This window comes from Symphodus melops (assembly GCF_947650265.1).
Source record: "Symphodus melops genome assembly, chromosome: 8".
In the NCBI taxonomy this organism is placed as follows: Eukaryota; Metazoa; Chordata; class Actinopteri; order Labriformes; family Labridae; genus Symphodus; species Symphodus melops.
Window position 1 is genome coordinate 10881162 of NC_136698.1, and position 16398 is coordinate 10897559.

At 37.6% G+C, this 16398-nt stretch overlaps 2 protein-coding genes across 2 annotated transcripts; both read left to right on the forward strand.

Annotated features, from left to right (window-relative positions):
• Positions 1-216: 216 nt before the first annotated feature.
• LOC306828568 (5-hydroxytryptamine receptor 3A-like) lies at positions 217-2777 on the forward strand (the record flags this gene model as incomplete). Its single annotated transcript, XM_079351089.1, has 5 exons — positions 217-537; positions 651-811; positions 1207-1417; positions 1507-1716; positions 2500-2777. Exons 1-5 carry the CDS (start codon positions 315-317, stop codon positions 2775-2777), a joined length of 1083 nt encoding a protein of 360 aa, XP_079207215.1. The 5' UTR covers positions 217-314.
• Positions 2778-3887: 1110 nt separating this feature from the next.
• Positions 3888-15335, forward strand: LOC306828569 (uncharacterized protein). The gene is made up of 18 exons (XM_079351090.1): positions 3888-3971; positions 4685-4848; positions 4957-5001; positions 5146-5255; positions 5522-5691; positions 5821-5981; positions 6272-6482; positions 7092-7385; positions 7616-7822; positions 8909-9049; positions 10594-10754; positions 10893-10937; positions 11401-11507; positions 11687-11856; positions 12399-12556; positions 12797-13007; positions 13576-13785; positions 14450-15335. The coding sequence occupies exons 1-18, from the start codon at positions 3917-3919 to the stop codon at positions 14791-14793; spliced, it is 2964 nt and encodes a 987-aa protein (XP_079207216.1). The 5' UTR covers positions 3888-3916; the 3' UTR covers positions 14794-15335.
• The last annotated feature ends 1063 nt before the right edge of the window (positions 15336-16398 follow it).

A 16398-nucleotide genomic window follows, 5' to 3' on the forward strand; every position in this document is an offset into this window, starting at 1 on the left:
TGTGAAAAGTCCATCTTCTCTGTCATTTGCCTGCTCCACTTTTAAGAAAATGTGTGCTCAAACAGGCTTTTTGGAGATGTTTGTTTTGTGACATCACAATGGGGATAATCCCTCCCACAGGTGGGTGACACTCCCACAGAAACAACCTGTTCTGAGCAGGGCTGAAAGAGAGGGGGTTTATAGGCATTATAAAATCAGGAGATGATCAGAGTTGATTTTTGGTAGGTAACTTCACAGAATGGTTTTTGGGAGCTCTGAGATTTATTTCAACTGGTTTAACCGGCGACCTTTGACCTTTTAAGATATTTTTGCATATGCATGTTTTTGTTTCTTTTTCAAATTCTGTTCTGTTTTTTTTTTCTTCCAGCATGGATGAAGACCTATCTCCCGCAACCCCCTATGTCTACTTATACAACACAGGTCGTGTACATGATGATAAACCAATAAGAGTGGTCAACACCTGCCAATTAAATATCTACACTTTCCCCTTTGATATTCAAAACTGCTCCTTTACCTTTCAACCATTTCTGCACTTTGGTAAGCCAGTCCAAAATAAATTACAATAAAATGCATTTGTTATATTTGCAACATGGCTGTACACAAAAACAATGTTTGTTTGTTTGCTTTTTTTTAACATAAATCTGTTCCAGCTCAAGACATTAGATTGACTCAAAGCCGCACAGCTGAAGAAATCCTGAAGGAGTCCTTAGAAGTGTTGAAGACAAAAGGGGAATGGGAGCTTGTTGATATTAAAGCAGCTCAAAGTATTCTGCAGATAACAGAGGGAAGCTTCTCGGAGATCAAATTCTATGTAAGCACGTTTTATTCTGTAACCAGCTGATGTACAACAGTACTAATTTTTGTAACATCACGTCTTAATATGCTGTGACACAATATATAATATGAAGGATTGCAATGTAATCTATGTGATTCATCTCAGAAATTAGCCCTTATTACTTTATTGGAAGTCACAAAAGCAAGCAAGATGAAAGGGGAGCTTGTTTGTGCTTTGAAAGAAAGAAGTACAGGGGTTTAGGTTTTTGAAGAAGTATGTAAAAAAAAAGAGAGAGCAAATGGGGGGGCAAAGACGAATCCTCATGACCACCATTTGTCCCAAATAGCCCCTGAAAAAGCATGTGAAACTGAGAAAGTGTTTAACATTAAAAAGCTTAGCTTAAATCCTTTGCTCTGCTGTCTCTACCCTAGTTCATTTTAAGACGCAGGCCGATTCTCTACGTGGTGAACCTACTGATCCCAAGCTGCTTCCTCATCACAGTGGACGTCTTCAGCTTTTTTCTGCCCCCCCATAGTGTGGACAGGGGCTCCTTCAAGATGACCCTCATCCTGGGCTACACAGTTTTCTTGCTAATCATGAACGACTTGCTGCCTATCACAGGGGAAACAACACCTCTCATGAGTGAGTAATAGAACATGATCAAAGTCAGCATGACAAATATCTCGTTCTTAATTCCTTTCCCATTTCTTTGTTTTCTTTGTTTCCTGCAGATGTTTTATTCTCCCTCAGCCTCGCTCTGATGGTGGCCAGCCTGTTGGAGACAGTGTTAATAACTAACCTGCAGTTCAGCTCCAGCCAGTACAGTGCAGTGCCTAAGTGGCTTAGCATCCTCGTGTTGCAATATTTAGCTGTGGTTGTTTTCCTCCCTGCAAAGAAGAAAAGCAACCGAGTCACCGTCTCTCTACAGCCACCCAATATCGGTACTACAACATTTTAATACTGTTTGTAAAACTTCTGCTCGTGCTTCTACATTTAACTGAAATATTTTGTTTGCAACTCACGTAAACAAAGTTATAATGACAAGTAGATGAAGCAGGTTCATACTTTGTTTATGATCTTACAAATTGGTAATTATACAGATAATTTAACCTCAAGGTGCACTACAAGCTAGTCCAAAGATAAACTTTAATGTCTCCATCAGCAAGGGAGTTTACCTAATTGTAGAAGAATTAACCCTGGGAACATAGAAATTCAGCAAGCAGAAAGAAGCGGAATAAATTTTGTCTCAGTTTAGCAACTGTATGGAGAGATTTTTCCTCAACACAAAAGATTTTCAGCATTAGATTATTATTAGATTGTAAAATTAATACACATTAAAGATGTGTATCAGTTGAACAGAGGATTCTTTAGCAGATTGACTTAGCTTCATGATAAATACTGTGAAAATGTGATTGGTCACCAAATGACATAAATATTTACAAAAAAACTTGAATAGGTTATCTAGTAAAACTGTGTTTTTGAAATGTTTTCAAGGCAGCTGTTTTCACAGTCAAAGTTGAACTTTTCAGTGAGGATTAGACCTTTTTGAAAGGTTTTTTTAGTTAGCAGAGGTCCCATGGTTGGCTTTTTTTCCAAAAGCTTTTTTTTTTTTACATTAAGACAGAATGGCAAATGAGTTTGTAATTGATTACCGTTTAGTTTTTGTCTCTTAATTTTTCAGAATTGTTGTATTTACTTTTACTTTTGATGTTTGATGTACCCAGCAGTGAATTCAAGCATCCTCTCTGCCAGTGATCTACAGATTCCTTACGCTGATAAGCCTCCTCCAGATCCAACGCTGGATGAACTGCGGAAGCTGAGCAGAGATCTTGCAGCCATCCGACACCAGATAGACAAACAAGCTGAGGGGAGCAGCTCTTCACAGGAATGGCTAATGATAGGGATCGTTATTGACCGTCTGCTGTTTGTCCTATACATTGTCTTCATCTCAGCCAGCTTTGCTTCCATTGTATCTATCTGGATCTGGAATAATTCAAAGTAAGATTGACATAGCAAGAGAGTAAAATAACACAAGCACACTTTAGTATTAATATTATGTTCAGTCAGACCAATAAGAAGCTCAAAGTGAGAATATGAAGTCTTTAAAAACATGTTGTTATTTAATATATTTTGTCTGTTCAATAGTTCTCAGACTCAAGTAAGATTTTCAATGATGGAGACTACTTGTACATATTGCAGAAAACTGTTTGAATTCATTAAAGTGCAAGTATTTTTCTAAAATGTATGTCAATGTCACATCCCAGCTTCATCTCACTTCTGTACAAGACCTCTGCCTGTGTCATTTGTCCAATCTATATCACCTTCAACACGCAGAAGTAGAAGTATTTAGGTCTACAAAAAAAATTGAAACAAGTATTTGGAGTGATTCCAAAATACTGTAGCCTGTAAATGAAAATGTCCAGCATTCACTTAAAAACCCCGAATTAACTCAAAGCAGTAAATACTTTTCGTTGATTAGATTTCAGTGAGTCAGCGGCTACAAGAGCCCTTACTAATGATAAGCACGTTTGCTCAGCTCCTGAGAATAATACAGATTGTTGGTCCCCTAAGTGGAGGTGTTAAAAAATACAATGGATGAGTGGTTATCATAGGTGTTCAACAACAAGTTCAACAACCTGTGGCCTGTACTTGTTTGTGATCAATCAGCAGAAACCTACAGGTTGTTTTTTTTGTTTCATATCTATACTGTTAATCTATTCATGAAGAATATAGGTCCTAAGAGTATAGAAATAGCTTGTACCTGTTTTTTCAAACATCGAAATTAAACCAATCTAGAGGTAGAATGCGCTTCTGTGTGTTAATTCCTGTATTAGTTATTTTGTGGGCTAAAGAGGCTACACTGTTTACAGTCAAATAATAAAGATTTATTCCCTGTTCAACAAAAATGTGTAGTTCTTACTGTACAAGATGAAACGCAGAACTTAAATTATTCTAACCTAGGGATAGGATTGTGTAATGAGTTGGGCATGAAGTGGGTGATGTTGAGTCGGGCAAGTAGCAAAAAACTGTGCACACGTGTGGGTGTGTGCATTTGTGAGTGTATTTACCTATCTAGTAGGAAGTGTCTGTGTTCCCTTTATACAGAGTCAGTTTGGTTGTTGTTTATCAGAGTCAAGCAGGATGAGTCTGTGTCAGCAGAGAATCAGGATCATGTCTGGTTTATTCTTGTTCTCAGGTAATCACATCTTCTTCTTCTTCTTTATTGTCTGTATTTATGTTTGCATTTAATTATCCAGACTGTAGCATCTTTGACTCTGCACCTGAGAAGTTCAAGTTTTTTAAATGCATTACTGCATTTATAACAGTAATATCCATCATAAAGTGTTATCCTATTGGTTTTAGGTTTAAATCACCCTTACAGAGTAAGAATGCTGGTTTTCTGTTCTATTCGGGCAAAATCCTACTGACTCTTAATATTGCATATTGGGATGAATGAATTGAGGAGTACATTTTATAATGTAATCTATCTGCTATGTTTCCATTTTTCTGATAAGTATTGTATAACATTGAATTCCAAATTAAACACATTTAAGCTTTATTTAAGTCATACAAATTCTTAAACAAAACAACTTTTTAATCAATTTATGTAATTCATTTTGAACAATTACTTTCCAACAGGATTTGACCCATGCTTTTTTCATTTGTAAAATATAACATTTCTACAACATTTTGGAGGTAGTTGATACAATAATAATTCAAAGCTCAGTTTAATGTTTTAGCCTTTGAAAATCTTGTGTTTAGGAACTTTGTAGGAAACTCAGGCGAACAGCTATATACAGCCATAAAAATATGATAACGAGAGTAAAAAGGGAATATTGATTTATTTAAAAGAAATAGATAATAATAAATAAACAGTTGAGTGTTTATCGAACTGTTCTCTTTTTTCAGTGTCACTGTGTCATAGTAAACTGTCCTGTAAAGAAGGACACAGCGGTCCAACCTATGAGTCCATGCAGGATGTGTTTGACCTAAAACCTTTTAGACCAGCAGTGAATCTCAGCAATCCGACCATAGCCAACATCTCCTTCACCCTGTACGCTGTCCTGGGAGTGGTAAGTTGGCCAATAAGCAATCTTAAAAAATACAAAGAGCATCTCAAACCATGCATATTTAAATGAACTCCAGCACACAAGGTTGACCTGTGCTTTACTATATTTCAGAATGAAAAAACCCAAATACTCACTACCTTCCTGTGGCTTAGACTGGTAAGTAGAATCGAGTTAATACTAAAATGTCTATCAATGTAATGCACTTTAGCAGAAACATACTTGTAAAATGCCAAGGAAACTGACATTGTAGTTTCATGTTGTGAGTTTAGCAGATCACTATTTCTGATGAATTTACTTCAGTATTGGCACAATGAGTTCCTGGTTTGGGAGCCTGATGAGTGTGACGGTGCCACCAGGATTTCCCTCCCTGTGAAGCAGCTCTGGTCTCCCGACATCATCGTGTATGAGTTGTAAGTTCTCCTGCTGTAAAAGACTGTTTTTGATTTTCTTTTTGATGGCTCACTGGGGGCTTGTACACACAAACAAAATTGCTCATTGTAGTGCGGTTGATTCCCTAACACAGATGTGTACTTTTAAGCACTCAGTGATTCATGCAATCAGAGAAAGTTTAGTTGCACCCATTGACATTTTTGTTTTTCCATTAGTTTCATTAAAAAACCATCTCAATCTGATTTCCTTTCAATATGTTCCTATTTTTCTTTTCAAACTCCCCCAGTGTGGATGATGATGTTTCCCAAGCATGTCCTTACGTCTATGTGAACCACACTGGTCACATCCGCTGGGACAGGATGCTTCGGCTTGTATCTGCCTGCAACCTGGAGATCTTCAGTTTTCCATTTGATGTGCAGAATTGCACATTTACATTTGGTTCCTACATGCACACCAGTAAGAGAGCACTTCCTGATATTTATGAGGGAAAAAACATCCAATGAAATTCAAATTGAGGAAATCTAAGATTGTGTCAAAGGACGATCAGGCTTTTATTTTTTTTCTGTTATTATTTATCTTCCACAGTAAGAGATGTAAGGTTAAGTCCAGCTCTGACAATTGCTGAGATGTCTATTAATTCAAAGCGTTACCTGGAGGCCAGTGGAGAGTGGGAGCTGGTGGACATACTAGGGGAGACTTCAATCCTCCAGTTTGGGATCGATGAGTGGGACATCATCACCTTCTGGGTGAGAAAAGAACTGAATTTGATTCTTTTTCATCTTGTAATATAAATTGAAAACAAAACATCTGGCAATCAGACGGAGACCATCTACAACGATCACTTACACAAGATTCTGAAAAAGGAGAAGTTTAATGTCTGTACTGTCACAGACACTACTTAGCTTAGCATGTTGACTGAATATGGCGCTAAACAGCTTGTCTTCATTTGACCTAAAAAACTAATTATGCCCGCAAAATCTCGAATGCTGAAAAATGAACATGTAATTTGTTGGTCACTGTCTCACTTTCTAACCAGGTGGTCATAAAGCGGCGGCCAGTGCTCTACGTTGTCAACCTGCTGATCCCCAGCTCCTTCCTCATGCTCATCGACATCCTCTCCTTTTACCTGCCTCCCCACAGCGTTGATCGCGCTTCCTTCAAGATGACCCTCATCCTGGGCTACACTGTCTTCTTGCTCATTATGAATGACCTGCTGCCCAGCACAGCAAACGGCACGCCCATCATAGGTCAGGGAGGGTGACATGGAGGTGACATAAACTGGAAACATGACTTGCGGTCGTAGGCTTTGCTATCACTTGAAATTCACTTGAGTTTCTTCTCCTTGCGGGGTTTATTGTTCACAGATTGATTTAAAACTTCAACAAAAATAGAGAGATAAGAGAAACAATCTATGAGTGTATTGTGAGCTGCACCTACATGCAGTTAAAGGTTTGAATGACTGATGGTATCCGGGTCTGCATTTTAGCCAATGTGTTTTTGATTATTTTCAAGCATACAGCCGATGCCGACTGAAACAATGGTGAACTCATACAACACAGTCAACAGACTTAAACCACACCACCTCCAACTCCAATAGTTTTGCCACCTTGGCTAATTTATGATTTATAGAGTCTATCAAAGTTTCAACCTTTGCATTTTGCCATTTTTGAACAAAAAGTACATTGAATTGCACTTGCTCAGCTGTTGCAATTTTCATTTAAGTCCTCTTTCCCGTGTTGCGTTTTTTTTTTTTTTTACTGTTTCTGCCACATGTTACACCTACTAAAGGAATTACGTTTTATATATGGCCTCTTAAATATGAATGCTTTAATCATTTAATTTGTCCTTCAATCTAGGAATCTACTTCTCAGTTTGCCTGGCCCTCATGGTCATAAGTCTGCTGGAGACAGTCATCATCACCAATGTCCTCCACCACAACTCCATGAAGTATCGAGAGGTTCCAAACTGGGTTAGGGTTGTTGTCCTCAAACACATCGCTAACCTCATTTGTTACCGATGGCCGGAAGACGTCCAGCACCCCTCAACACCGCAGAAGGACAAACCTGATCACTCAAGTGACAGCACTTCAGGTCCTTGGATCATCCAACCAGCAAACCAGATACCTGCACAGCACACAGTCAGCAATGGAGGTATGAAACACATTGTCAGTGAAAGAAAATCTAATTATTACAATTTTATGGTGATGAGAGCTGTTGTGATGTATAAATAGACTTTGGACCGACATCCGAATACCTGATAAGATCTGTTTCATTTAGTCATTTCCCCAGTTTTTATCATTACTAAAAAAAAATTAAATCAATTGTTTTGTTCTAAACATAGCATATATCATATAAGAGCCAACTGTGATCCCTCCTCCCAGGTACAGCTGCTCTGCCTGAACTCCAACAGATCTGTCAATACCTGGGCGACCTCCGAGCCCACCTCACCTCGCTGAAGAAGGAGAGCGAGCTGCAGGAACAGTGGTGTCACGTAGGATACGTCCTCGACTTCCTGCTCTTCCGCATCTATCTGCTTCTCATCTCCTGCTACGCCCTGGTGATCATCTCTATGTGGTGTATCTGGATTAGTCAGTAGTTATGTGACATTCGGCCCAAATGTCAACAAGGGCTGGGTGGACTACTCATACAGATGTAACATAACAAAACAAAAGGCTATTTGTTTAACAAGAAGTAACAACTAAGCTTCTGTCAATATTAATAAGTTGTTGCTATTGTATCGCTAATTTCATTGGTTTTGGTTCTATTTTTGTTGTAACAGGGTAATATACATATACACGTAAATGCACAATGCGGGGTTTGCATTTGCTGGAAGATTGTGAAAAGCTAATGTGCAGAATTATAACTATGACATCATAATTATCATTGTCAATGGCAGATAATGTTAGTCACTATGTTGTGTTGATAGAGTAGCATACCACCTGGTCCAGTAAGTCTATGCTGTCTATTAAATAGTTCATTTCATTTTTTTAAATTTTCATGGCAAAACAAAATCTGTGTTAAACCATAAACACGTCTGCTCCAACAGAAATCATTTGGCAGCAATTTCCACTTGAAATGCCTTAAATGAAACACCTGGCAGGATATACTTGTTTTAAATTACGTATTCCTTTCTCAGTCACTTCCGGGTGATTTTACTGATACCACTCCAGTAAGGATAATTTCAAATAATTTAAGAAACTCCTGAAACTTAAAGGATTGTTCAACCACAGCCAACAAAGACTTCTGTTGTCTCATGAATGAACTTCTCTTATTCTGTGAACTGTAGGGACTGTTGGAAGGGGGCAGAAACTGTATTTGATATTGCACTAAAAGCAAAGCCTCTCCTGATCATAAATGATATTTTCTCCTAAAATCTTAAAATTAAACTGAATTCAGTGGGCACTAATAACTCAAAGAGGCCAAGCACATCTTGTGTACAGTCCAAGAGGAAGACAACAGAAACCCAGCCATGTAGAAGATGTTGTGTTCTCTCTTCCTTTTGTTTGGTTATTTAGTTTCAACAACCGGTTGGACAATTCAAACACTAATTATGCCAACTGTCATCCATCACAAAGAAATGAGTATACCCCAAAGGCATCAGTAATGCTACAGTGAACATTATTCTAAAGTCAATATTAGCCTGTGGACGAGTTTAAATATGTCACTCCACAATTGACAAGTCGTCTGTTTCCCGGAAAGAGCGTGTCAGTGTGATGAGCAGACGAAGGCATTGGTTATGTGGAGGAATGAAATGAGACTGAAAATGAAGGAGAAACCAGCTGAGCTCGTCATCATCTGTTTTCTGCTGCTTCACGGTAAGGTGGTAAAGACGTTATGACTATCCACTAAATTAGAAAATATTTACTACTTTTACTTCGGTCTATTGTCAGAAAGAACTTCAGTCCTGAGTTCAATACAACTACCTGTTTCGGTAGATACACTTAAATGTTGTAAAACTAAAAACTAAGTTGTATTCATAGAAGTGAATGTTACATTTATTAGGGCTCTTTTAGTCCCTTTTATATTCAGGTATTTATAATTATATTAATCTTTTTTTTTTTAAAGTGTAATAAAGAGATAATCAAGCCTATCAGGCATGAATCTGATTTTTTTAGAATCATTGGTTTTGTTTAAAAAAAAAAAAAGTAGATAAAGAGTAATATGAAGAATATAAAATGTTCAGTTATTTTGTTCTGACCTCTTCTGTTTTTGATGTCCCAATTTAAGAGAAATTAAAATGAGCAAAGATGAGAAAGTAAAAGGACTAGGTTGCAGGATATGTTGGCATTTGTCTGTTAGGACATCTGGCTAAAAGTTGAACATTTCTGATCTTTGCATCATCGTTTGCATCAGTTTCCGTTTAGAATAAGTGTATCCAGCCAGGGCATCGTAGTAAAGCTTTAGGTCTTTCTGTAGTCAAGAGACATCAGATATAGAATAAATTATTCCAAAAATGCAAAGGAAGGAGTGCACTGGGTCCAGGCGGTGAATTAGTTATACAGCATGTGTGCGTGAAACAGGCAGATATGTCTGCATTGTTCTGAAAGTTGAGCTGGGAGTCTCAAAATTTAGAAGCATATCAATTTAAAATGAAATTAAAAACTGCTTTTAATCAATTGTTAATTGAAAGTTATTGTACATGAAAAGTGTTTCAAATTGATCGTAATTGTTTACTTGCATACTGCAGAAGGACGATTGCTTATTCTCTGATATTATTTGTAATCTTTTGCTCAAGCAGAATTGTTTGCAGTTTAAATGATTGTTGGTGGAATGTCTGTGTGATCAAACTAGACTATGTTTCTTCTCAGTTAAAGGTAGAGTCAGAAGCGCGGCTTGTAAACACAACATTCAATTTGAGCCCCTCCTCCTGTGCTCTCTGCCATCAGAAGTGCACACTATCTGAGTGATGCATGTATGTTTACTGCTTGTATCTAAACTGCAAGCTATGTAAAATTACAACATTTGTTAAAAAGAAAAAGCCGGTAATTTCTAACGCTAGCACAAGCAAACCATCTGTGTGTGGCATCTGACTGTAAAACATGCTGAAAGGGTCTTTAAATGTTTAGGCACATCTATGTGCAAAAATTCAAAGTTGGCAGAAAGGCCAACCTCCTGTTAGCAGTAGCATTAGCCGCATGAAATGCTCGGTCCCTAGCCCCCCTAGTTGAATATGGGTGTGTGACATCACAAACCCTGTGATATAAATGTCTTTTCTCATAAATAAAGCTACTTTAAATATTCTCCTTTTTCTAATGCAAGTCTTTCTGTGTCCATACTTTTGAATAAAATTGGACCCACCACAACTTTTTGTATGATATGTTGTGCAAATTAAGTTTTTTCTTCATCCATTTTTAACCAGGTTTTGTTGCAGCATTGAACTGCAGTAGCCCAACCCGTAAAGCCTTGTACCATGCACTTGAAAAGGAACTACTCCCTGAAAAGGGTGTGCTTCCTAAAAACAACTTCTCAGAAGCACTTGAAATCACAATCGGTATCACTGTGGTGGGAATTTTAGGAGTGGTGAGTCTACACAGATGATTTTGGCTTTTACATTAGCATACATAAATACTTTCACATAATTAAAAGTGATTGATTTAAAATGCATGTCTAATCTGCACATCTGAATTTAATGCATATAAAACTGGATGTCATTCACAGAATGAAAAGGCCCAATCCCTGACAACAGTATTATGGCAAGTCCTGGTATGTTTACAGAGTACTGACAAACACACTTTAGAACTCGTTATTGGCTTAAAATGATCTTGTTATGTTGCCTGGTGTGGATTTTTAAAGATCTATTTTCAGAAAACAGATCTTTTACTGCTGGATGTTTTACTTCAGTTTGACACAGATTCTGACTGTAAAGACTTCCAATGCAGAAAAGTACTTAACGTGTCTACATCTGCTGCTGCATGTTTAAATTTCTCAAAACAGAAAATAAAATGAAAGTTAAGTTATTACTGTAATAATTTTTGTGTGAAAAATGATCAAATGCTTTGTACGTTTTTTTTAACATTAAGGGTTGTTTTTTTTTCAACACAAAGAGGTGGTTTTAATTATAAAATATTCAGCCTTATTGATCTTATTTACTTGGTTGCACTGTTAAAATAGTTGTTGTTGGGTTGTTTTAAGTGTAAGCCACATTGCTTTTGTTCTGGATATGTAGGAGTGGCAAATAGAAGGACTGAGCTGGGATAAAGAAGATTGTGGGTCTGAAAGAATCTCTATTTCTCGGGAAATGCTTTGGGTCCCAGATGTGCAGATTGTAGAGTTGTAAGTAAAAAGGATTTTTGACATATTATTAAAATAAATGAGGAAAGAGGATGAGGAAAACATTTATGCTGCTGTACAGTATTATTTGTTGTTCACTCAAGGGAAACAACCTTGACCCCCTTTTTTTACTTCATGCCGAAATGTATTTCAAGACCAACTTTTATCTTCTTCTTTTACAGCATGGATGAAGATACGTCCCCTAAAACTCCCTATGTCTACTTATACAACACAGGTCATGTATATGACGATAAACCGGTTAGAGTGGTCAGCTCCTGCAGATTAGAAATCTACTCTTTCCCATTCGATGTCCAAAACTGCTCGCTGACCTTTGGAGCATATGTACATTTTGGTAAGTATGTCTGAATATTAAAGGCGGATCTTTGGCAACTTCACTGGGATGTCAGCTGTAAGAAGAGACAGGTGTGAATCATAGATCAATCCTTAGCTATATTCATTTTTTGCCCTATAGTCTGTTTGATTTGTTTGAGTAACATTTTTATGAATTCAGCTCAGACACCAGATGCTGTCTGCTGAAGTGTCATCTTTATCATAATAAAGAAAATCCCTTAATGTTAAATATACACCTGACTACTTATCCAAAAGGCACCATTACAGTATGACTCCATGACTCATCCTGCATTCAGGGGCGTTTTCAACCAAATAAGCTTCGTTCAAGCTAATGATCCAATTAAATAAATCCCAACATTAAGTTCAGCCTTTTTTCTTGAGATCGGTTCTTTCCCATTTCAATCCAAACACAAGCCAGTAAGATACAGTTGTGTTTCTAATCTCTAAATTAAGCCCTTGCGTGAAAAAAAAAATGTTATCATGGGTTTAAAAAATAACTACTTCGATCAAAACTAAAAACTACTACACATGTCTGTATCTCAGCTTCAGACATACAGATGATTCAAGGCCCCTCAGCTGAAGAGATCCTGGAGGAGTCCAGACAAGTGATCAAGACCAACGGGGAGTGGGAGCTCGTAGGTATCACCGTATCTTCTTTTACCCTGGACTTAGAGGAGAGCTACTCTGAAATCAAGTACGATGTAAGCACCTTTAACCATTATAATTACTCAATTGTAACTCTTCTTTGTTGTGTCGCAGAATCTGAAAATTCTTATTTACAAGTTGAACTCGGCTTTTGGTTATACAGAAGTGGACTACTTTTACAACATCAAACACTCCCATAGTAACAAATACCTCAAGTAAACTTTTAGAGAAAATTGAAATGAATGTGTGAAGTCCAACTAAAGTATGAAAGTGTTGTACCTGTGTCCTCCACAAAGATCATCATCAGACGCAGGCCATTCCTCTATGTGGTGAACCTGCTGATCCCCAGCTGCTTTCTCGTCACAGTGGACATCTTCAGCTTCCTTCTGCCTCCTCAGAGTGTGGATCGATCCTCCTTCAAGATGACGCTCATCCTGGGATATACAGTGTTCCTCCTCATCATGAATGATCTTCTGCCTGTCACAGGAGAAACAACGCCTCTCATCAGTAAGTACTTTGTGTGATACTTGTACTGAATTTACTCAAGAGGGAGATCATAGAAGCACGCAAACAATGCTCGTACAGTGCAGGACAAACACCAACAAGTGGCAAAAGATATTATACATTTCTATAAATACATTCCTTTGGTACATAGAAGCTCAAATCAAGTAGCACTCATCTGGAAACCAAAAAGGTGTAAGCATTCTGAATCACAACAAAATCATAGGTGCCTTGATGTCTCTCTCCATTTAAGATAAGATAATCCTGTATTCATCCCGCAAACAGAGACATTTACAAATGAATGGGTACATCATCCAAATATTATCATAGACTCAAGTGAGTGGCACATCAGTACATAAATGACAAAAGTGATAGTAGATTGCTTAAATCCAGGACATTTCTATATTTGTATATTACATGTATTTTATTTTATTTTTTTTAAAAGGATAGAAAAAATGGGTAGGGACGGTTTAGGGGGCTTTAGAACCTGCTAGCAAAAATGATTTAGGTTTGTCAAGTTTAAATGAGAACCATTTATGTGCCAATTACTAAGCCTTTTTATTGCTTCCTGCAGATGTTTTCTTCTGCCTCAGCCTCGCTCTGATGGTGACCAGCCTTTTGGAGACTGTGTTTATCACTAATGTCCAGTTCAGCTCCAGTCAGTACAGTGCCGTGCCAAACTGGCTCAGCATCCTCGTGCTACAATATCTTGCTGTTGTAGTTTGTCTCCCCCGGAAGAAAAAGAGCAACAGAGTCACTGTCTTCCTAAACCAACCTACAAGAGGTATAGTGGTCAAATCATTATTTACGTATACCTATAAAAGTTGATCAGACATATAATATAGTTACATTTTAAGCACAATGACACTTACTTTCTTAACTTTTACTTTGTTAAAACTGAGAAAAGTGACACATAGGAGAGGGGGTTCTGTAAGGCTAATAAAAATGATAAAGTGTTCAATTTATTTTTATTTTTTCAGTGCTATGCATGTCAGGTTAACATCACTTAATGTCCCTATCCATTAGCCCAACGTTTTGACAAAATACTTTTTGTTTTGAAAACTTTTTTGTGTTTATATTTCTGTCATGTTATTAGGTAAACTGATTGTCTTGGCCAGGACACTCACCTAAACTCAAGGTTTCTTATCTGATTAAATGAAGGTCAATCCAACGATATTTCCCTCTGCAACACAAATAGATTACTATACAAATATTCGCATTAAAATCAGAAATTTTAATCATAGAAGTATCGTTGCCATGGTTACCATAATGCGTTCATATAAAACATTTTATATGAATGTTGGAGATGTCCTGATAACATCAATGGACTACATAAAATAAAAAAATGTTCACATGTTTAATGTGTAACTAAATAATGACCTGTTCTTGTTTGACATGTTGCACCCCATTATAAAACATCCTTGCGTTTTCTTTTGGTTTTTTGACAGAGCCAGAAATGAATCCAAACATCAACAGCATCTCAAGGATTGAGCTTGATACTTTCTCTAGTGATGAAACTTCAGTGAAACCTCCTCCTACTCCATCGATCCCCCTGCTCCCCTCAGCTCACAGAGAGCCGGCCCTGGAAGAACTGCAGAGGCTGAGCAGAGACCTCACAGCCATACGCCTGCAGATAGACAATCACTTCAAGGGGACTAATTCATCACAGGAGTGGCAGATGATAGGGATAGTCATCGACCGTCTTCTGTTTGGCTTGTACATTATCTTCATCATCGTCAGCTTCATCACCATCATCTGTATCTGGATCTGGAATAATTCCTATTCAGTATGATTTGAATGAAGGGTTAAACGACTGATTGAAATTACACACACAAGGTTAATCATCAACAAGAGAAGCTACAGTAATTTAAGCTGTTTCAAACATACACTTCATCCTGAGATGTTGAACATGTTGATTAACTCTGTCATGGTATGCTACACAACTTTTCACCTTTTGTTTCCTGGAGTTTTTATTGCCACAGACATCCATGTTGAGTTTATGTAAAGTAAGCAGGGATTGGATCTAAATTAATTCATTTTTTACTTACACTGAAAACTTCCATGCTGTGCAAACCAAAATTGTTCCAGAGGTTGAAAACTTTCTGACAACTTTCTGAACAAAAAAGTAGTACGATATAAACCATGTTTACCGTCTATGTTTTTCCTTACACTTGCTAAAAAATAGAATACAATTTTAAACTCTGCACTGTAACTTTAATGCTTATTATATATTTATATATATTTTTTATTTTATTGATTTGTGAACGAACTTGGCATCTACTGTTTCTGAAGTAAGATTAAGCCTCTATTTTAAATAAAGCCGAAGTCTCGGAATTTTCTGTTTTTGTGTACAATCGTACAAATACACATCCTGTCAAGATATTTTCAGGATTCAGGGAACATCTTATGAAAGTCCTTCAAATCAGAGATCTGAAGGTAGTAAAAGGGATTTTAAAACGTCCAATTTCAACGTTTCTTTTTTCCTCTGTCATGAGGCTTTTTATGTCTTGTGTGAAGCACTTTGCTTTGCGGAGAAATCTTTCAGATGGAAGATGGGTTTTTTTCCGTCACAAAAAAACACTGATATCGTTCAACAGTATGCAAAGACCATCTGAATAGATCCATCTGATAAATATAATAATAAGTAATACCTTTACTTGTATTTATTCACACCCATTCACACACTGCTGGCAGTGGTTGATATGCAGTGTAACCATCAGAAGTATCTAATCCCATTCACACACATTCATTACGCCGTCGGTGAAGCAGCTGGAGCAACATGGGGTTAAGAGTCTTGCCGAAGGACAAATCGGACGTGTTGCTGCAGGATCAATCCCTCAATCTTCCAGTTGGGAGATAATAACTCTACCAACTAAGCCACTGCTGCCCATATATGGCCTCTTAAATGTGAATGCTTCAGTCACTCAATTTGTTCTTCAATCTAGGAATCTATTTCTTGGTGTGCCTGGCTCATGGTCATCAGTCTGCAGCAGACAGTCATCATCACTGTCCTCCACTGCATGAAATATCAAGCTGCTACAAACTGAGTTAGGGTTGTTGTCCTCAAACACGTTGACTATGAGTGTGTTAACTTGTTTCATTTAGTCATTTTCCCAGATTTCATCATTACTAAAACATGCATTTAAATCAGTTGTTCTTCAATTACCAGGATATGTACTTCTGAGCCTTCTTGGGGAAAGCTTACTCTGGGGTGCTGGAAAGGATGCTTCGGCCGATTGTCAAACCTCAGATACAGGAGGAACAATGTGGATTTTATCCTGGCCATGAGACAGTAGACCAGCTATTTACACTCACAGGACTCCTTGGGGGGGGGCATGGAAATTTGTCCTACCGATTCGCATGTGCTTTGTGGATTTGGAGAAGGCTTTCAACCTTG